The sequence below is a fragment of the Pocillopora verrucosa genome, chromosome 12 (genome assembly GCF_036669915.1).
Source record: "Pocillopora verrucosa isolate sample1 chromosome 12, ASM3666991v2, whole genome shotgun sequence".
NCBI lineage: Eukaryota > Metazoa > Cnidaria > Anthozoa > Scleractinia > Pocilloporidae > Pocillopora > Pocillopora verrucosa.
This window is the reverse complement of record NC_089323.1, coordinates 5,098,742-5,121,123: the sequence shown is the minus strand read 5'-3', so window position 1 is coordinate 5,121,123 and position 22,382 is coordinate 5,098,742. Positions and strand designations below refer to the sequence as shown.

The window sequence follows — 22,382 nt, the reverse complement described above, 5'->3', positions numbered from 1 at the left end:
GCGATAGAAATTGGCGACAGAAGAGAAGAAGGTGCATTATACTGCAGTCTTGGAGCGGTGTACTGCAATCTTAATAAAAATCGGAAAGCTGAAGAACATTTTGACAAAACAGTCGGCGTCAGTATTGCAATTGGTGACAGAGAAATGGAAGCCTTCGCTTTTGCAGGTTTGTCACATGTCTCTGATTCTGTAAACGACAGTCAGAAGGCAAAAGAACATTGTGAGAAGGCGCTTACAATCAGCAGAGAATGTGGCAATAGAATGTACGAAGCACAACTATACCTAAAGGTTGGACGTCTATCTCAATCGTTTGGTGAATATGATAAGGCAGCATATTATTTACAGAAAGCTTGTTCCATAAGCAGCCAAATTGGACACAAAATGACTGAGTTTCAATGCCTTCTTGCTATTACAGTGTTAAAGATATCGCAGTTGGAGGTTGTGGAGGCAATGAAATATCTTCTCCAAGTTATTGAAAAATATGAACAAATCAGAACTCTTCAGAAAGGAAACAGTGGATTTGAAATTTCTCTATTAGAGCAACGCGGTACTTTTCCCTACAAGTTACTCACTCACCTCCTTTGCGGTAGGGGAAAATTTCGAGATGCTCTCTATGTTGAGGAGCTGGGACGAGCAAGAGTCCTCGCAGAACTCATGGCAGACAAATACTCCGCTGAAAGCCACATCTCAGCTAATCCACGATCATGGTTCGGGATTGAAAACATCGCGAGAAGAGAAAGTAACTGTGTGTTTTTGTACATTTCGTATGAAGATCGGCAAGTTCTTCTCTGGGTATTGAAAACAAATGGAGACATTTTCTTTCGAAAAACAGACGAAGTGAAAATAGACACTCTTATTGCTGAGCAAGTTTGCGAAGTGGAAGGAGTTTTCAAAAAGAGCGCCCAATGCTTTGGTGTTTTACCTGCAGCGAACTGCGAAGACCGATCGCTGGATGACAACGCGACGACATCTCTTCATGAAGAGAGCCAAGCAAATTTGCGTGGTGACGAAACCAAAGATATCGGAAGAAGTCATCATTTGTGCTACGAATGGATCGTCACACCTGTAGCAGATTTACTTACAGAGCCCGAAATCATCATTGTACCGGATCGTTTTTCGTACCGAGTCCCATTTGCTGCCTTGCGTGATGAACAAGCCGGAAAATATTTATCGGAGATGTACAGAATACGCATCATCCCTTCACTGACAACTCTCCGGCTCATTCAAGAATGTCCAGCAGACTACCACAGTCAAACTGGTGCACTGGTTGTGGGTGATCCTACGGTTGGCAAAGTGCAATACAATGGACGTGTCATTGACATTACACCATTGTTCTGTGCAAGTAAGGAAGCGGAGATGGTTGGTCAACTACTGGGTGTTCAGCCTTTATTAGGAAGTCGCGCAACAAAGCAGGCGGTTCTTCAAGCGATACCTTCAGTGAATCTGATACATCTTGCCGCACATGGAAATCCCGAAAGAGGAGAGATTGCGCTCTCTCCTCAGTGTACTACTAACAGTACTCCACAAGAGGAAGACTACCTCCTGACAGTGTCCAACATTGAAGGAGTTCAAGTGCGAGCTAAACTGGTAGTACTCAGCTGTTGTCACAGTGGGCGTGGATTGATTAAAAAAGAAGGAGTTATTGGAATCGCTCGAGCATTCTTAGCATCTGGTGCACGTTCAGTGTTGGTAGCATCGTGGGCTATAGAAGACAAAGCAACGGCAGAGCTCATGAAACATTTTTATAAACACCTCGTGCGTGGAGAAAGTGCCAGTGAATCTCTTCACCAGGCTGTTCAATGGTTGAGAAGCAATGGATTTTCCAAACCTTCCCAATGGGCTCCGTTTGTGTTGATGGGGGACAACGTCACATTTGATTTTATGAAAAAAGGGTAAGTCTGATTATGATGAGCGATTTTCTACGATAAACCGATTAGCACATTTAACCTGTTCAGTTCACTCAGTCGTCCTAATTTTGTTGTTTGTTTTTGTCTTTGTCTTTCATCCATAAAATGCCAAGAATAAGAAGTTGTTTTTATCTAGTGCTCGGAGCAAGAATATTTCCACGGAAGGCTTTCTAAAATTGGCTTTGAATTAGCGTTTCTTTTGAATGCAACATGGTCGATACGATACTACACGTTATGGCGATGAAGGTAACTTGAGAAGCTGAAAAAGTTCACTTTATCTGTAAAAAATCAACAAAAATAACAACAAATTGACAATCTTTAAGTCACTTTCGTATCGAGCATGGTATGTTGGACAAGTTTGGATAATCATACCCAATGGAATTGAAGAAGAAAGTAATTTCTTCAATTGAAAAATCTGTTCCGTTTACTCTAAAGATGAAATAGCGACAAATTTATAATGTTTTTTCAGGAAAGAAGAATTCGAGGAAGACAACAACAAGGCGGAGAAGAAACAGAGTGACTACTGATCCTACACAAAGATTCTTCTTCCTGTACATATTCGTTCAATGGACACTGGTATTACTTTGCGAAGACATTTAAAATTTTTTTTTAAAGCCAAGTAGTTGATTTTGCGTGCTTATGTAGACAGGGCTTAATCAAAAGGCAGCGACGATGAAACCTGCAATTAAGTCGTTTGATCTATTAAGTTTACTATCAATAGGGAACTACAATAAATTGGGATGGGAAAACTGAACGCGGGAAATTAACTCAATGTATAAAAATGTGAGAACGTTAGCAAAACTTCGTCAAAACTCAAAATTAATCTTTGATTTAAATCATTATAATTCTATTTTCAATTCTTCCGCTGCACACACACGTGATCATTAAAGAGTGATTAAGACTGTTCACAGGTGCAGGAGATGATAACATAACAAACTAACGGAAGAGGGAGCAAAAAGTGCCGAGATACTGAAGACACAATCAAATCAAAGAGAGAAGGTAATTATGTAAAAATCAGACAAGGAAGAGAAAAATGCTTGAGAATTACCGCAAAAATCAAACAGTATTGAGAACAGGGTACTACATATTAATCTAACAGTTTAACGGAGAAGGGAACAAACAGAGTGCAATATACTAAAAGGAAAGTATTAACGAATAGAGAAGAAGAGAAACGGTGAGCGAATTATTGAGATAAAATTAGGAGAAAACATTGCGCGAGATACTAACGCCAAACAGAAGAGTGCGAACAATTTCTAAGATATGAAGGTGACAATCAGCCAGAATTAACCCTTTAACTCCCAAGATCTCATTAGTAATTCTCCCTACTGTCTGCCATAAAATACTTATGATTTCAATTGGGAGAATTTGGCATTGGATCAACTTTTAGTCCCCTTATTGAGTTTTCTTCTTTATTCTCCTCACCTGTCTGCTTGATTCTGTGTTGATATTGTGAGGAGAAATTCTGTCTTGGTCACTCATGGGAGTTAAAGGGTTAAGGAAAAGAACAGAGGGCTAGATTCTAATATAGGAAAGGAATTCAAGTTGAAACAAACAGTGATATAGATATTAACTTGGAAATCAAACAGAGACGAGAAAAGCATTGTGTAAGATTTGAATGAAATATTTAGTCGGAGGGGAGAACGAGCTATGCAGAAGATTCAACAAAACAAAATTACCAAACAGAGCAATGAAAAAAAAAAAAAAGTTCTCAATATAATCGCAACAAACAAAGTTAAAAGGAGAAACGGTGCCTGGACAAACAGTAAAATCATAGGCATGCAATGCATGCAAGAGTTATTTTTTTCAGCTGGGTGAGTTGAGGTGGGACACTGTTCAATCAGGTCGAAACGTGAGACTGAACTACAAAACTTTTTTCTGCAAATTTTCAACATGTTTTCTTTTTAAACGTTAATACTAGGAAAAGTCGCGGAGAGTCAATTAGAAACTTATTTTACAGCAAAAAATTTCAACATATTTAGTTTGATACATTAATACTAGGAAAAGATGCTGTTATTTAATATTTCAGTGCGCCAATCGATGGCTCAGCTTTCCAGGAAGTCAACAGTACACTAGGAAAAGACGTCACGTTGTAGAAATAGAAATGGAGATAGAGATGGATCTAGTATTTCCACTCAAACCGATAAGGAAAAGAAATATTGCCAAAGGTTGATGTTTTATTGGATCATGTTGTGCTTGGATTTCAATAGGCTGAATCAGGAATTTTAGCAAGATGGAAAGCGTCCTTGATTGTTTCATCATAACTGAAGTTGAAATAAGGATGATAGAGAAATGCTTGATAATACACACGGATCTTTTTGCTGCGGAGCATTTTAAACACCTGGCCCCGGTTGTTCAAAGGATGGATAACTTCTTATCCGCTGGACAAACCGCTATTCAGCGGATAAATTTTACCCATGGTGCTATGTTGGTTGTTCAAAGTATGGATGGCGCTATCCACTCGCTATCCAGTGGATAAATTTATTCATCCTTCGAACATCCGGGGCCTGCTGGCATTTAGAAGAGCTACACCAAAGAAACCTGAATGAGGACTTTGACGAACATACGAGGTCCAATGGCCAAATCGCACCGTATTTTATACTGTATTTTATCCCGTATTTTATGGCCACATAAATGAGATTCGGTAGCATATATTTTCATTGTAAAGTAATGAACCATTACTTGGAAATTAAAGCACTAAGTTAAAATACAACGCACATGTGAGAGTAAGCATATCTTCTTTATTTTTCGGTTTTTATTCTGAATTCGTTGCGATTATCTATGGTGGTAAATATGTTGTGTTTCCTCTGTTGAGGAAATTTTTCTGAGTATCAAAAATGCAAACCAAACTACATGAAGCGCGCGAGAAAAGGTGGGTGATAAGTCGCGACTGTTTTCTTGTCTCACATTTGATTGGTCGAGAGGTTATGGGGAAGAGAAGAACCCACTGCTACCCGGGATTCGACACTCAAGGGAAAATTCCTCAGTCGAACGGAGCCAATGAGAACGCAAAATTGTCACATGCAATCGCCACTTTGCGCGGGAAAACGCGAGTGACCGAGTCGTGACTGGTTTTAATGCCGCATTTGATTGGTTGAGAGGTTGGCACGAGTTTTCCGGGCCAATCACAGCGCGGGGAAAAGCAAAACCTATGCAATCATTGATTACTTTTTGAGCCTCAACCAAAGGGGCTCTAGGTAGCAGGTTTCCAACCTACTGCAATTCCCGCTCCGCTACGTCCCAGGTTCATACTGCTAACCAACTTCCAGCAATCTTGTTCAGGAACGTATTCCTCGAGAGTGTTCAAAAACCCTTCTCCATCATAACCTCCGACTACATAAAGTTTCCCGCACAAAACAGCTGCACTAAGTGCACTTCTCCTATGTATCAGAGGCGAAACAGCTATCCATATGTCCGAGGCTGGACTATAGCGTTCAACACTATTTAATTGTGTTTCGCCGTCATATCCACCGATGGCATACACAAAGCCATTCAACGAGGCCGCTCCTGCGCCACTACGACGCTCGACCAGCGGAGACACTAATTTCCACAGATCAGTATCCACGTCATAACATTCAACACTGAAATGAAATTCAGAAAAAGAAAGTTAGTCTAGCTTTGAGCATATCAGGATTTAACTTTTCTACAAATAATATGGATGGTAATTATCATCACATCAGAGGGTGGTAGAGAACTACCATCCATTTGAAATCACAGCGACACAACGAACGAGACTTTACGATAACAGAGCTTCTAACCATTACACCTGTCAACTCATGAGAGTGTAGAATGTATAAAGAGATCTTTGGAATCACAGCGAAGCCACAAACGTGACTCTCGAATAACAGAGCTTTCAACCAATACACCTGTCCACTCACGAGAGTGTATGTAAAAATGTCTTTGACTACATTTGGTTTTAATCCCCAAAAAAGGAAACACGCACGACTTCATCATAGTGCAGAAGAATTAGTTATTATACTGCTTATATGAAGCGAATCCTGAGTTCTAATTTGCTACCTGGGCGACTTCGTCAAACCAGAAAAACGCAAAGAAAAACAACTTGGCCGATTTCTAGCCATCTAGACCGAGCAAGCTTGGTCAATAATGCATATATATCGACATTCCTATCTTAGTTTGTAGTATGCAGGAAGTCTATCATCAAGGACCTTGTTATACTGCCTACCACAAATCTCCAACAGTTCATTGAGTGGTAAGGCGTATGGAGTGCTGATCGCAAGGTTGTATTATCGACTCTTATTGGGAACATTATAGCATGCTAGTGTCATTCACTGGATGAAAACATCTTACACTAAAGCGAAGGCTTACTTTGCGCTTACTTCGTGATAAACAACGTCTCACTCAAACAACTATTAACATTCTCTTACCTCCTGAGCCTGTGTCTTCCATCAAATCCTCCTGCGGCATAAAGCTTTCTATCAAGTACAGCAACAGCAACACCTAGCGAAAAAATGCAAAACATATTAAAAACACAGCATCCCTTACAGCACTTGCAAAAGAGAATGTACATCTCCTTGGCCAAAATTTCAAAGTTTTTTTAAGGCCATCCTAGTTCCAAACTTGATTTATCATTGTCTCTTATGTGCTTCTCTATCTCACTAAACTAATATTTTGCAGTCATTTACAATCGTTATCAATCTTCCCCATCCTCTGTTACTCTTTTTCCTTCCCGGTTTCTTATCGCCTCTTTTGTGCTTTTCTATCTTACTAAACTAATATTTCATAGTCATTTACAATTTGTGTTGATCTACTCCATCCTTGGCCATACTGGCTTGTACTTGGTTTATCATTCCCTCTTTTGTTTTTTTCCTACATTACTAAGCACATTTCGGTATGTTTTTAGACAAATTTAGTTTTTCATTGCACAAAAAGCAGCTTAAACACTTGACCCCCCAAAGGAAAGGACTGAGAGTAGGAAAATTTCAATAATATGGTGACTGAATTCAACAAAAATATTGCTGAACAACCGTGACAACATTTTTTTAAACAGATCTCCTAGCTACATTTTATTCAAAGTTGCCAAATGACAAACTAATAATAATAAAAATGGTAATTACCAGACAAACTGTCACCAGAAAAAAGTGAAAATGAAACTCTGATAGTGTTGTATGCAAACATGTGGCCAAATTGGTGACTTTTTCTACAAATTTGAGCAACAGATTTTTTCCTCTTGCCAACTGGTTGCCCAAACAGTTCCAGCTTGGAGCAGTGTCTTAATGTACAACCTTGCCCAAAACCTACCTATGCGAGGAAAATTAAGTGACATAACTGTTGTCCATTCATCTTGTTTGGCATCATATTTCTCCACTGATGTGTGACATGTGTTCCCATTTCCTCCACCAATTGCATAAATACAGTCATCTACCACTGCCACGCCCAACCTGTTGCGTGGTACACTGAGGGGTGCCATAGGCTTCCACTCATCTCGCAGAGGATCATACCTGTCTACGGAAGCTGTGTCTATGTTCCCAGCTGGGGTGTTGTTGCGACCACCAATTATATACAGCATGTTATCTGCAAATGGAGGATTATGCTAATGACTGAGTCAACATACAAGACTGAATTATTTAACTCTTTACACCTTAATATCAGTATGCATATTCTCCATACTGTTCTCTATTCATTTCCTATACTACTGGTAAGGAGAATTGAACAATCAAGAGTTTCTTTAGTTAATGATCATTTCCTTGATTCTTGTGGGCGTTATGTGTGATTCAGCGGGAGATATTGTAGGGAGAACTTAGGTGTTAATCACTCTTAGGGGTCAAAGTATTAGCTGGCAGAGCTTAGGTCTCTGTAGCTTGATGCAACCAAAGTTTACCTATCAGTTAACTATTCCACTCCCAAGAGTGATCAAGACATTTTTTCTCTTTTTATTATCAATAGAATATCATGTTGGCAAGTGATGAGAATAGTAAAAAATATCAACTAGGGGATTATCATTTGATCCAACACTCAGTTTTCACAACAAAGTTAAAAGGCTGTGTATAGGAGACAGTAAGGAGTTATTGGGAATGAAATAGTTGACTGGACCCTGTTTCATACTCTTGGGAGGAGATAGGCATTGTGTAAGCCAGGATCTAATACAAACTCTTTACTGATCTGGAGTTCAGCAAAATACCATTGAGCTTCAAGGCAATATACTTCATCTATGTATAACACGTTTCCTGGATTCTGCTGGAATCAGGAATGCAGGTAAAGCTGATTTATTGCCTAGCTACAATCACTGCAGCTCAGTGGTAGAGAACTGAACCATAAGATCTGTCAGTCTGAAAATTGAATCCTTGGAAGACTCAAACTTTTCTCTTTGTCCTACATGACAAATGAATAATATCATCCTTTAATAATTGAGAATTTACAAGTAGCTTGTTACTTTCACATGACCTTACAAGCTTGTTGCTTAAAAATTATCATCGTGTATAAATATAGGTCATCTATATCTCTATCTATCTATCTTCTTAATACAGTATTTACCATACCAACATAAGCTGCCCCAAGACCACTCTTGGGCACAGATAGAGGGGAGAGAATTGTCCATTTGAGAGTCAGAGGATCAAAACACTCCAAAACATCCAGAGATCTTCTTAAGTACCCCCCTGCAAAGTACATCACAGTTGGACCAGGGGGTCGTCGTTTGTGAAATGTACTAAGAGTAGAAATTCTCTTTTTTTCCTGCAAATTAATAAATGACTTTTAATGACTCAGTTTGCAACATTCACAAATATAAGAGGGGTAGTATACTGACCTCAGAAGAAAGGACTTATGACTTGTGTACTTCAAAGGTTTGGCCTCTTAAGGAAAATTACCCCACCCTTCATTGAGGTAGTTAGGGGACAAACCTATACTAGACCTGCACAGAGAGAGGTAATTGCCCTGTCAAGAGATATCCATCTGACACAGGCAAAATATAGAAATTTTGGAAGTTCCCAAGAGTTCTCATTAAAGGTCCAACTAAAATGCTAAATTAATTTCAGCTTATTACATCTCAAGAGTCATTCGCAGTCACATTTTATCAGAAATTTTTTCAGATCCAAATTATGTTTTTCTGTGAACTTGTCATGTCTGTAATTTCTAGGCAAAAGCACTTTTACTCAATCACGTATATTAGTCATGAAAGTTTTAGTGATTAGCCAAATGGAAACTATAATAATAATAGCAGAGATCTCTCATGACAATCTGTTTAGCTTGCAAGCAAGCTATCATGTTTGGGTTTTGCCTAACAGCCCTTTTTTCTGGAGAGAGCTGCCTTCATGACACCATTGCCAGCAGTTTATGGAAAAAGTTATTAATTAAAAACTCCTGTATTTATGGTGTAATCCCTCCAAAAGGGTGTGATTTTTGAGCTGTTTTGGTCTGAAATCTGGTATAGGTGCTTGTGGCATGGGTATTGGACAGGTCCAATATAATGTGAGAGATATCTACATACAGTTATCACAACTCAGCCAAGAATCCAGAGAAGTCATTCCTGGAGGTTAAGTAAATAGGAAAATCATACTTTAAAATACTCACTGAGAAGGCCTCAATCAATGTTTCTTTAAACGCAGATCTCATGCCCTGTTCACAACACTGGATGATCGAGTTAAGGTAAGAATTTGAAACAAAAGGCACTCGTATATGTTTCAGTAGATCCTTCAGTTCCTGTGTTCTGTTCGTCAGATCATGAGTTACCCATCGTAACAAGGCTGCAAGAACCTAGTAGATGACCATAATAATTTAAGAATTTGATATGAATCATTTTTTGAGTCAACTGATACTTTATGTATCTGCCTCACTGAAATTTACTTAACTTTTTCACCCTTTACAGTGACTAACATCTAATTTCTCCTTACAATATCACCCCTCAGTCACATGGATAAGGGAAATGTCTATCAAAAAAAAGAAGATTTATATCTTTAAACAAATTCTCTTTGTTAGCACCTTAGGAAATGTACAGAGAACAGTATGGAGAATATGCATACTGATGTTAGGGTCTAAAAAGGTCAATGCAGAGAGTCAAAGGATGAGATAATCATTGATTCAAACCTCACCTCATCTTCCGACTTCACAAAAAGTTCATCTCGACTTATTAAGTCGACCAAGCGGTCCTCGGGCAAGGTTTGAAATTCTTCACTTTCTGAGACTTGTAAAAAGTGGCGAAAAATAAACTTTTCTGCTGCTTTACTTAAATCCAAACAGCCATAAATCTCTGAAGAGTCCTTTATACCGATACAGTTCGATGGATCGAGTTGCGATTGTATAAAGTCACAACAGGCTTTTTTAACGGGACAGATTTGTAATATACAGGATACCGGTAGCACGTCTTGAACATTTTCTTCAGTGATTTGAATCTGCGCTGTGTAAGCGAACTCGATCAAAAGTTCCACACTATTCGGATCCATCGATTTTTTAGTGTTATGCTGTTTTGGCGACTTTCCAATACGTCGCTCGTAAACATGGCGTAAAGATATCGACTAAACATGACGTGACATATGAATAAAGGAAATAATGTTTCCTTTTGTCTGATGACCTATTTTGATTAACGTTTACGGACGCCCATTTTTGACACTTTTAGCTACTAATGCAGATTGTGGGACAATTACTCATTTGACATCGATCCTTCGTGAGCGTATGAAAGGTCACGGAAGAATGTCACGATTCAGTATTCTCGACATAAAATTGTAGCTGTATCAAAATGGTGGTCCGCTTTGAGAAAGTTGCTCCTAAGCTCTCCAGGATTCCATCCAATGTTCCTTAACATCTTTGGATCACACAAACCACGAATTCATATTATGTTTTGTAGACAGGAGAGAATGAAGAGCGATTTATGCCGTTGCTGTTTTGGTTGAGCGGTAATTCATAATCTTTATTGAAAAGCCGGCTCATGGCGGCTGTCGTTTTGCTCTAATCTTCTATCTATAAATGGCCAAACAAACGAGGACATCTATGAGTCGATATTGAGCGGAGAATGCGTAAATATGTGAAACCTTCCCTGAAAAAATACTGATTTAAACCCGACGATCGAGTCCGAGTATTTTTTAGCAAACTAAGGTCGATGATACAGGTATATGAGATAAAACAGGCGTTCTGAGGCATTTAGTAACTCAGTTAGGATTTTAGTAATTTGTTTAGAGTCAACATTTGGCTAAGATTTGAATCCAAAAATCCAAGTTATTGGGGTTTAAGCTATCGTGATGACTCTCCTGAAAGTGATTGTCTTGTCCAACTTCCATTAGCGGAAGTCAACACCGGTCAAGATGTTTTCGACGCTGATCCATTAAAAAGGTTCCTTCGATCGTTTGGAATGGCGCTTCGTAAGAGTTGTTTTTCGGATAGCCTGCGTGGCGCCATCGCCAAACGATCAGCGTTAAAGACCTTTTAACAACACGCGTAGAAAACACCTTGACCGGTGTTGACTTCTACATCCTCAAGCACACCACAACGACTCCTCAGTTTAAATAGTGTCGTTTATTTTCTTAAATTCGTTACATATCTGCTCCAAGGTTAATTGGCCCACATGCCCATTCAAGTACTGACAGGCGCTTAATTTAGACCAATGACTGATAGGGGGTAAGTTTCGAAAGAAACTGCGATGCTGCGTCGCTGGGGAGTATATCAAGATAATTTTGGTTTTATCAGCTGAGTTGGTAATGTAAATTGGCCACCGTAAAGAGTTTCAAAGCTGACGTTTCGAGCGTCAGCCTTCGTCAGAGAATTTATCGCGAATCTACAGTTCGTAGTCAGTTAATAAAAGAAGAAAGGGAAGTAAATTTGCCATAAAGCATATGAGAGAAAACATATCGAGGAGACTGAAAAGGACAGGCCGAGAGTCCTTAGTGCCTTTCGCTATAAGCATGGTAATTTGTGGAGGCCCGACTGTCCTCTTCATGACTGATATTCTTCCTCTAGCGATCAAGCTTCAAGAATGACACGCTCCACGTGCTTTCCAAGCTTCAAGAGGACAAGGTTCAGGTAGAATGGAACAATGCCTAGTCCACTAAAAAATATTTTGACTCGTATCAGTATTTTTTCAGGAAAGGTTTTACATATTTCCGCATTCTCTACTCAATATCGACTCAGAAATGTTCTCGTTTGTTTGGCCGCTTATAGATAGAAGATTAGAGCAAAACGACAGCCACCGTGAGCCGGGTCAGTTAATTAATACTATGAATTACCGCTCAACCAAAACAGCAACGGCATAAATCGCCCTTCATTCTCTCTTGTCAACAAAACATTAGGTGCTTTGGTAGAAATGACCCTGGCCATTTTTAAATGTAGCCATTATCCAGATGTGGATAAAATCAGGGCTGTGTGAAGACACCAATTCCTTTATAATTTACCCTCTGACGCACATACAAGATCGAATATTGAACTGGCGAGCTAAACGAAAGCGCTTGGACCTCCGACCAGAGACGAATAAATGATTTTGAAGTTTCTAAAGAAGACAAGCTGAGAAACTATGATGCTATGTCGGTAGGGATTTTTTCAGATAATTTTGTGTCATTACCTGAGGGAGTTGATGAAGTAAATTGGCTGTCAAACCGAAGCTAAGGGCTAACGCTCGAAAAGTCAGCTTTAGAATCTCTTTACATTGGCCTGATTACATTTTCAACTCAGTTGATAAAACCAAATCATCAGAGACGGTTAGAAGCGAGATCTCTATAACTTTCTGCACTGCATTAATTGAACTAAACTTTAACGGGAAGAAAAATGATGATCCGTCCTGTTGTCTTGTATTTATGGCTAATTTAAAAAATTTTCGATCCTGGTTTGTGTGATCCAAAGATGTTAATGAAAATTGGACGAAGTCCTGGAGAGCTGAAGAGCAACTTTCTCAAAGCGGACCAACATTTTGATACAGCTACTATTTTGTGTCGAGAATGCTGAATCGTGACATTCTTCCGTGACCTTTCATACTCTCACGAAGGATCGATGTCAAATGAGTAATTGTCCCACAATCTGCATTAGTAGCTAAAAGGGTCTAAAATGGGCGTCCGTGAACGTTAATCAAAATGGGTCATCAGATAAAAAGAAACAGTATTTCTTTTATTCATATGTCATGTATGAAAGATGTCGATTTGTTTTAATCCTGAGTTGTAAATCTCCACTTCACCCTGCATATCAAGAGGGAAAGACGGCGCGACACTCTCCATTGATGAGTACGTGATGTTATATGTTGTCTGTGTGACCATCAACTTTCAAGGAACGTTGAATTGAATCCTGCAGCGCTGGTACCCTCTAACTTAAGTTTAAAAAGTTGATGAGCACGTAACGTTATGATCGTCTGTGTGACCATCAACTTTCAAGGAACGGTGAATTGAATCCTGCAGCACTGGTACTCTCTAACTTAAGTTAAAAAGTTGATGAGCGCGTAACGTTATGATCGTTTGTGTGACCATTAACTTTCAAGGAACATTGAATTGAATCCTGCAGCGCTGGTACTCTCTAAATTAAGTTTAAAAAGTTGATGAGCACGTAACGTTATGACCGTTTGTGTGACCATCAACTTTCAAGGACGTCGAATTGAATCCCGCAACGCTCAAGAGGAACTTCGTCAGGCAGGAAAACTGTTCGAAACTGTTATCAATATTTGTTTCGAGATTGCTGAATCGCCATGCATTTAAACGGTAGAAGCTCGCCTGAAAGCAAATCAGAAGCTCTGGCGTTTGACTTGCTGTGTTCCTACACTGTTTGTGAAAATGGTGAGTTTTGAAATATTTAGGAGTATTTATAGCACGAACCGTCGTCTGAGTAAGGTTATTTTTGTTCTCATACTAGACGTATTGGTGTTCATATCAAATTAACCTTGTATAAGAATGATTATAATACCCCTGGGAAATGTTGAGTAGGGGAACACAAAATAAGAAAAGTTTTTATATTTAAAACGACTGAGGGTTTTTTCTTTTGGTGATTCAGGTTCAGGTTGAAAGTTACTCCCTTGACATTCTTGAAAAGAGAACAAGGTTTTACGAGACTGTAGAAGTGGATGTCGACAGTGAATCAAAGTTGCTTTTTCTTAAATTGCTTAGGGATTGAAATCGCCGAAATATCTGGAACCAAGAAACAAACATATTGCTATGAAGGCAGCATTTCATAAAATTTCAACGAAATTCGCTTAAAAATTGATGACTTGCTGTTTTTTTCGCAGACATTCAAGTTGTCAACATTGTTTTCGTTTCTTGCCCTGTTGGTCGTATCTGTGCAGTCATCCTCTTTGATATCAGAGAAGAAGGTAAGTGATCATTTGTTATTATTTCCTATAGTTAAAATACATCGTCGGACCGAAAGATAATGAGAATTAAGAAAGATAACATTAACTTGGTCTTGATTTAGCTTCAAATTCTCTCAAAGAGCCAACTGAAAAATGTATGGTTACCAGTCGGTAGAAATCCCGGATGTTTAGGGGTTAGAAATTTATTGCGTTACCCTGAGCCTGTTTCATAAAATTGTTCCTTATCAATAAGGATCGATCGTCGTTGCAAGTTCAGTTTCTGTTATTCCATAGTTAAGTAAATGTTACGTTAGTAAAGAATTGCTCAGTCATTGCCATCCAACTTCCTTTTTAATCTTTTATTTTGGTTTTTGACCAACGATAGCGAGACTGAATCTATGTAATTACATGTTAGTCGAAATACATCCTCCTTTAATTAAAAAAATCCTATTCGTTCTTAGAGCTCTGTCAGCAAATATTCATTGGAGTTGTCGGAAGGCGGAAGAACATTTAAAGAAGAGATTTCAATCGACATTACAAAAGGGACAGAGACTTTCCATGTACCAAAGACATCGCTAAATCAATCAGCAGGAGATATACTCTACGATTTCAAAAAGGTAATAATTGTTTGTATTTGTTGAATAAAATTCTTTGGGTTGGTAAGGGCGGTGAGGTATTGAACCCATTCTTTAAAAAAAAAAAAGGTCCCGTCTCCTGCATCCTGCACTGGGTAGGAGGGGACGTTAAAGAACCTACGCACCTCTCGCAAAGACTTAAGAACATACCTTCCAGTGTTACAGCCTGGCCTTGTGTCCACAAATTCCTAAATTAGGGGTACTTGCAAAATTTCATTTAAAGAGAGCATTGTAAACTGTATTTGGCCAAAGTCCACCGGGGAAGGGCTGTAAAGCGCATCAGAACATATTCATTTGGAAAATGCGCCATATAAATATATCTTTATCATTATCACTTATTCTAATAACTCTAGTTTATCTCAATATAAACTTCCAGGCTGTCAAGTGTGTCAGTTCATTGTATCTCTGTCCACTTTACTATATGCTTTTCCCGAAAGTACTGACTAAAGCTGAATTTTATTTTTCATGCAGCAAATGACAATGATTCATCTAGCAGCAGAAAAGGCTTGCTATGTGGCGAGATCAGTCGATGAAACTCCCACACCCGCTGTTTTAAAGGAAGCTTTAGAGACGGTGAGTGAGATTGAATTACTTCCACACCTTGGGTCTTTTATCGTCAGTCTCGCAATGTTTTGGCGCGTCTGATTCCTAATTCTCATCACTTTTTTTTCATTATATCAGCAAACTCCCAGAACAGGTGAAGACTTACCAACCACTTCAACTGAAATACAAATGAAGGTCGTGGGACTGCTTGACGATCGTTCAGTGCTGAGTACTGAAATGGAGGATCTGTGTGCAAATCTACCAATTTATGTGGTCGTAAGAAGAGCTAGGAACTCAAATGAGAAGGAAGCTGATGTGGAGTCCGATGAGGATGTTAATGAACTCGTTGACGAGGAAGCCAGGGGTTTCCCTGAAGTAACGGACCTATCCGACATTCCTAACGCACGTAAGTCGTATTGAATAGGATGTGCTTTCTGTTAGAGTGAGTTGTCGAGGAGAGGTTTGGGGTGGGATGTGTTTAGGACAACTATTTTTTTTTTCTTGGACAAAATAACGCAAATCAAGAGAGAAATGCTTAAAAAGGAACAATTAAATCCTAAATGTTAGTCATTGTTTACATCAAATATGAAAAAAGGACCTTATGACATGACTGGCTCTGCGTGCTGGTAACATGAATCGAATGATGTGTGCGGATTGACTCTCAAGCAAGCGAGATGGGCCATTTTTCCCGCTAAGAATTGGCTTCCTTCCTCCCTCAATAAGAAAGACTTGTAGACTTAAAGACAACTTTCTCTTATTACAATTGTGGAAAATGCGAACACTTATGCGGTGTTTATTTTATAGCGCATGTGTGCGTACCACAGGGTAATGTGCCATGCATTATCCACGAGATAACTCATGCGGTCATACACGATACATGTAGATACCGATTCGGACACCTTCGGGCGTTTCACCAAAAGGCCCTCTCCGGGATGGGGAGTGTGAGCCTTCCCTGGGTGGGGAATATAAAGCTTAATTTTTAACATGGAGGAGCAAATGGTTTGGAACGAAAAGTTTTACAGCGCAATTTGATGCATACAAGCGAATCACCCAAAAGCAGCACCAAAAGCTAATGAGTAACTTTGCTTGATTCTACAACATTCGTTGATCAAAAAAAAAATCCTTCAAAAAAATTTGCTTGAGTGGGGCATTTGAACGAATTTTGGCCCAGAAAGTCGGGAATGAGAACGAACCAATCTTCAAAAGTTCAAATGCGCGGGGGGTGAGGGTGGGGGGAATGATGAAGCCTCGAAGTGTTCGACATACAACTAAAACTCAAGAAAGATATACGAGACGTCAATTGTACACTAACTGTATTTTTTTGTGGTTGCTAGGTGAGAAACGCCAAGTGCAAAAAAAACTGGAATGGGTTTGTAACAAGGTGTGTAACTGGGTAACGAAACAGATTTGCAGACGTGTGTTTAGCAACGGCCTTTGGCGTCGGGTATGCCATAACGTCCTAAAGAGGATCTGTCGCATAGTTTGTAAATGGGTGACACGAATAGGATAAACTCTCCTGTCTCGAACCAAGTGTAAAAATGTAGTATTTTTTTTTTCAATGAGAGATTAATCCAGTAGCGCTTTCCTTTGAGCTAAAATTCAGTTCTAGTTTCAAATCGCCTTAAGTAGTTTTTTTTTTTCATCCAGACTCATGGATCGATTTTCAGGTCGAAATGCGAGACTCAACTACAAAACCTATTTTATGCAAATTGTCAACATGTTTTCTTTTTATAAGTTAATACTTGGAAAAGTCGCTTCTGTCTAAGATTTCAGTGAACTAATCGCTGACTCAGCTTTCGAGGAAGTTAACGGTACACTTGGATAAGAAATCATCCCGTAGAAACAGAAATGGAAATAGAAATGGATCTAGCATTTCCACTCAAACCGATGAGGAAAAGAAATATTGCCAAAGGTTGATGTTTTAGTTGCCATGTTGTGCTTGGATTTCAATTGGCTAAGTGAGACATTTGAGCAAGAAGGAAAGCGCCCTTAATTATATTTGAGGTTTTTAGATCGTAACTGACTTTGAAGTAGTAATAACATTAAATTGATAATGTCCATTTGGCTTGATAACATACACGGATCTTCTTTTCTGCGGGGTATTTGAAACACCTGGCATTTAAAGAGCTGACCCAAAGAAAGCAGAAAAAGAACTTTGGAGAAGATGCGAGGTCCAATGGCCAAATCGCAGCCACATATATTAGATTTGGTAGCATATAATGTCAATGTAATTAGAAGAACTCTTAGGGAGAAATAAAGGCACTTGGTTAAACTACAACGCCTTTGTGAGAGTCAGTACATCTCTATTATTTTATTCGGATTCATTGCGAATATCTGTAACGAAAATATTTTTTGTTTAATTTGTTAGGGAAGATTTCGTTTTAGTGTCATAAATCAAACCAAAATGCATAGAGCGCGCGGGAAAAAGTGGGTAATTAGTTGCGATTGTTTTTTTGTCTAACACCAAGCGCGGGAAAACGCGAGTGACTTGGTCGGGATTGGTTTTAGAGCCGCATCTGATTGGTTAAGAATTTCAGTAGTGTTAACAATTGAGTTGAAAACTTAACGTGGCCGCCATAAAGAGTTAAAAGGCTGACATTTCGAGCGTTAGCCCATCATCAATTGCTCTGACGAAGGGCTAACGCTCAAAACGTCAACCTTTTAACTCTTTACGGTGGCCAATTTATGTTTTCAACTCAGTTGTTAACGCTAAATTACCTGTTATACTCTCCCACCGACACAGCACCCGTGGCTTGTTAGCTCAGTTGGTATAGCACTGCACCGGTATCTTAGAGGTCATGGGTTCAGATCCCGTACGGGCCTGAATTTTTTTTTTTCAGTTCCTATTTTCAACTACTAGTTCAGTAGTGTTCTTAGCTGCGAGGAGCTCTTAAATTCTTTTCTTCACCGCAGTGCAAATATATCAATTTTCATATATCTAAATCATTAGGTTGGCAAGGGTGTTGTGGGCCAATCACAGCGTGAGGAAACGTAGAACCTAAGCAATCATTAATTACTTTTTGAGCCTCGATCAAAAGGGGCTCTAGGTGGCAGGTTTCCAACCTACTGCATTCCTCGCTCCGCTACGTCCCAGGTTCATACTGCTACCCAACTTCCAACAATTTTGTTCACAGAAGTATTCCTCGAGAGTGTTCAAAAACCCTTCTCCATCATAACCTCCGACGACATAAAGCTTCCCACACAAAACAGTAGCACTAAGTACACTTCTCCTATGTATTAGAGGCGATACCGTTATCCACGAGTCCGAAGCTGAGCTATAGCGTTCACACTGTTAGATTGCGTACCGCCGTCATATCAACCAATGCTGACTGCGACGTTTCGACTGCTACACTGCTAGTCTTCGTCAGGCGAAGAGATCGACAATTTACGTGTGGCCATTTATAGCAAGGGGTTACTAAGATTTCCAAGAAGAAAGAATAATGATAAGATTGCTTTAAGCATGCAATGGTCTGTTGTATTCTAAAATGAGAGTCGGATATGAAATGTCAAATTGAGAACTTTCCAAAAAACCTGCATCTATGCAGGCAAAAACTTGAGAGATTTTTATCATAAGATTACGTCAAAGCTGTGTTCTATTGCATGAAATTTGTATCGTTGTTCTTCAAGTAGTGTTGTGAAACTTAAAATTAGTTGAAATATTGTCAAAATCCACAAAGGCAGTGAAAATTACATTACTATATAGAATAAACTGCAGTGTTTTAAAAGGATTTCCAGTCCTGGAAAAAAAATTCCATATCTACCTGTACCCATGTATTATTCTCTATTCGAAATTGAGTATTTGTTGTGAGTATACAGTAGCTATTGTTTTTTTTGTTGTTGTTGTTTTTGTAATGTGATTTATAATGTGTTAGAGTGGGACCCAGAACGGCATTTAGACTTAGAAAATAAACCGACAGGAAATTCAAAAGCTCTCCTGCATAGCCAATGTAGATAAACTTGAATGCTGCACCTTGCAGCATTTAAGAACTCTTCCAAGATATTTCTGAGATGCATCTTCTAACACCCGATCACAACTTTCCTAAGCAAAGCTCTAGACTATCAATTCGACTCCATTCTTTCTCTAGAATTAGAACAAAAGTTTGGACTGAGGTGCCCTTAAAATTGAGAAAAGACAATAAAAAGACAACTCTTTGACATTCTCATTTTAGAAGACTCTTTTATTGAGATTAAAAAAATCATTCAAAAGGTTAAGGTTATTCTAGCGTGTTTTTTTTTATAGCAGCCAACATGTTATATCCTTAGCTAGTCCTTAGGTAAACTTGTAATTTCTAATCTCTATACAACGAAAATTTATCTATTCTGTAACAATAGATTTTTCTTATCAACAATATTATTAGATTGTTAGTAATTTGTGAGTCTAACATGCGACTCACCTAAAATAGCACTCAAGCTAACTATGGGCGCATGAAAACCTGCAAATACAAATCCAAGTGATAAAATGTATGTATGTATGTATGTTGGATATGGCTGTACAAAAAGCTAATTCCACGGTTAGTTTTTATGATTCCTTTCAAAAATAAAAAACTCAGGCATTGACGGAAGAATGCTCAGCGGGCCATGAATAATTTTATCGATTACAGCAAATGTTTGTTGCAACCAACTACAACTATATCTTTCGTAGACGTAAAGTTGACTTTTAAGTTACTTTCCAATACCATGAGCGTCTTTCACGGTGTTAAAAATGATTTAATCTTTAATTATAGAAAGACCCTAAGACGTATTTCTTCGTAGCTAAGGATTATATTTCCTGTCTTTATGCCACGGAAATTGCGTCAAAAATGTGGTCCGAACCATGAGGAAATTAGGAAGTGATGTTTACACCAGATTTGATGTGATTAGTGTTCTTTTACTATACAAACATATGAGCACATAGTAATCATCTACAAGTTTTCAAAATGCGAAGTTTTCAAGCCTGTTCAGTCGTTTTGGCAGCCGTAGGCTACAAGCAGTTCTTGCTCTTCGGCGAAGTCCCTCGCCCATGAAAAAAAAAAGACAAAAGAAAAAAAAAATCCAGTCAGTGAAAAAAGTTAATGTAAGCGCGCGGTGGGGAGCTTTGAGAGTGGGGCGCCTCTCTCCCAGAGCTCCCTGAAGCGCGCTGACATCAATTTCATTCTTTCTTTTTTTCCCTGTTTTCTTTTCCTGTTTGTTCTTCTTTACTCGTGCGACGGACTTCGCCGAAAAGGAGGGACTGCTCGTAATGTATCGCAGCCGCGTCTTATTTCGACTGGTCACGCAACGTTTTTCAGAGTGTTATGTGACAAGACCAAGTAAACGTCACGCCAGAGCGCGCGCTGCTCTTATTTCAGTTTTCATTATGACATAGTGATTGACGCAATCAACGGTAAGTGTGGAGAAGAAACATTCACAAGACAAAATGCCTCGGGTCTCTCGCGGCATGTCGTTCGTGGTGTTATTTTTCATATCTTTAATTAGTTTTGGTTTGAAGAGAGGCGAGAACGGTGGAGTCAGATTCCAAGTTATTTCCAAGTAGATCGAAGGTAAAGAAATTTAAGAAGGTTGACGGAGATGATTTTTTCCCCATCGTGTGTTGTCTGAATAACTGTAAGCAAAAATAAACTGAATCGGTGTAACGCTCACTGTTGTCTCCTTCGGATCCATTGTTTGGTCTCGTCACGCAACGTGCTCTCCCTCCTCCCGTTGCGTGACGAGAGCGAACAAAATCTGCGAGGGAGGATACACTAGCATGCGAGACCTCATTATCGGCATTTGGTCACGGGCGCTTCTTCGCCCGCGCGAACGCACGAGGTCTTTAGAAACACGAGCCAGCAAGAGGTCTGTCTGGGCTCTTGTACTAATAATTAGTGCCAGATTCCCCGCAAACCTCTGCCCGACTTGTCTTACAATGCATACTTAATATCGGCCCCTCAGGGGTGGGCTGAGATTCACCACATGCTTATAATCTTATAATAGACACATGCTGCTGATTCTAATTCTAAATTTGGCTGTTTCACCATACAGAGCAATAAAGTGTTCAGAGTGAGAGTCGAGGTAAGTACGATATTTAATTGTCATTGTTTTGATGTGTTAATGCGACCTCTCATCAATTTTCCAATTCATATTCCAGCGCCTTTATAATCAGAGCTGCTCTTACACTGACCATTGTTATATTGATTAATATTCTTACACAACATGAATTGCCATAGAAGGACTTCGTTCTCAATAAGTTCCCTCTTTTTTCGAAATGTTCTTCTTATCCATTGGATAAAGAACATCTGACGCATCAACATCGGTACTTCTGCTGTGTTGAGTCAAATTCGTTTCATTCATAGCTATCCATCAGTTGGTTAACAATCAAACCGCTTATGTGAATTTAATCGAATAGACATGCTTGATTTTTGCCCATAAACGTCATGAGAAGTTTATAAATGCTAATATTATGTACACATTGCATTTCTCGCGCGGGGTCAGTTTTCTTCGGCAAAACAAGTTTTAAGATCTAGAAAGATGGTAGCCGTTTTTAGTGTTTCCAAAGTAAACAACGGGTGAAATAAGGCCATTCGAAATTGAAAATGTTTTCATGAAAATTTTTATCACATGAGCCGAAATTCTTCTTCTCATAAAATCTTCGTTTGGCCCCGGCTCGTCTACTGTTGTTTCCTTGGCCGTCCTAAGGAGCTTAACGTTTTCAGTGTCAGTTGTAACGCAGATTATATACAAATCGCACAGTATTGCTAAATTTCAAATGAATTCAAAGCGGGGAGATTATTCTTGTCTGTTTGATAATTTAACCTTGTGCACCTAATTTATGGAGATGATGAGCGATTGAAACGGTTTTTTTTTTGTGTTCTGTACAAATCAAGCTCAATCTTTATACTTGGTAACCGTTTTTCACCCATTTTACTTCTATTTTACGGAAGATCTCACGTCTTTCTTACAATAGTTATTTGCATTTATCTTTGTTTTGCAGAGCTCAATCTTTATACTTGGTAACCGTTTTTCACCCATTTTACTTCTATTTTACGGAAGGTCTCACGTCTTTCTTACAATAGTTATTTGCATTTATCTTTGTTTTGCAGAGAAAGTCTTATTTTGAATTCTTGCTTTTGGTTTCAT

At 39.0% G+C, this 22,382-nt stretch overlaps 3 protein-coding genes across 3 annotated transcripts; 2 read left to right on the top strand and 1 right to left on the bottom strand.

Annotated features, from left to right (window-relative positions):
• The first annotated feature begins 30 nt into the window (after positions 1–30).
• On the top strand, positions 31–2,483 carry LOC136277443 (tetratricopeptide repeat protein 28-like). The gene is made up of 2 exons (XM_066159549.1): positions 31–1,892; positions 2,377–2,483. The coding sequence occupies exons 1-2, from the start codon at positions 145–147 to the stop codon at positions 2,432–2,434; spliced, it is 1,806 nt and encodes a 601-aa protein (XP_066015646.1). The 5' UTR covers positions 31–144; the 3' UTR covers positions 2,435–2,483.
• A 2,142-nt stretch (positions 2,484–4,625) lies between these two features.
• LOC131783163 (kelch-like ECH-associated protein 1) lies at positions 4,626–10,303 on the bottom strand. The gene is made up of 6 exons (XM_066159239.1): positions 9,950–10,303; positions 9,432–9,614; positions 8,402–8,594; positions 7,164–7,436; positions 6,290–6,362; positions 4,626–5,485 (listed from the first exon to the last, which is right to left on the bottom strand). The coding sequence occupies exons 1-6, from the start codon at positions 10,298–10,300 to the stop codon at positions 5,098–5,100; spliced, it is 1,461 nt and encodes a 486-aa protein (XP_066015336.1). The 5' UTR covers positions 10,301–10,303; the 3' UTR covers positions 4,626–5,097.
• Positions 10,304–11,708: 1,405 nt separating this feature from the next.
• Positions 11,709–17,516, top strand: LOC131783164 (uncharacterized). Its single transcript, XM_066159302.1, has 6 exons — positions 11,709–13,600; positions 14,047–14,130; positions 14,571–14,726; positions 15,216–15,317; positions 15,426–15,693; positions 16,622–17,516. The coding sequence occupies exons 1-6, from the start codon at positions 13,598–13,600 to the stop codon at positions 16,795–16,797; spliced, it is 789 nt and encodes a 262-aa protein (XP_066015399.1). The 5' UTR covers positions 11,709–13,597; the 3' UTR covers positions 16,798–17,516.
• Positions 17,517–22,382: the final 4,866 nt, after the last annotated feature.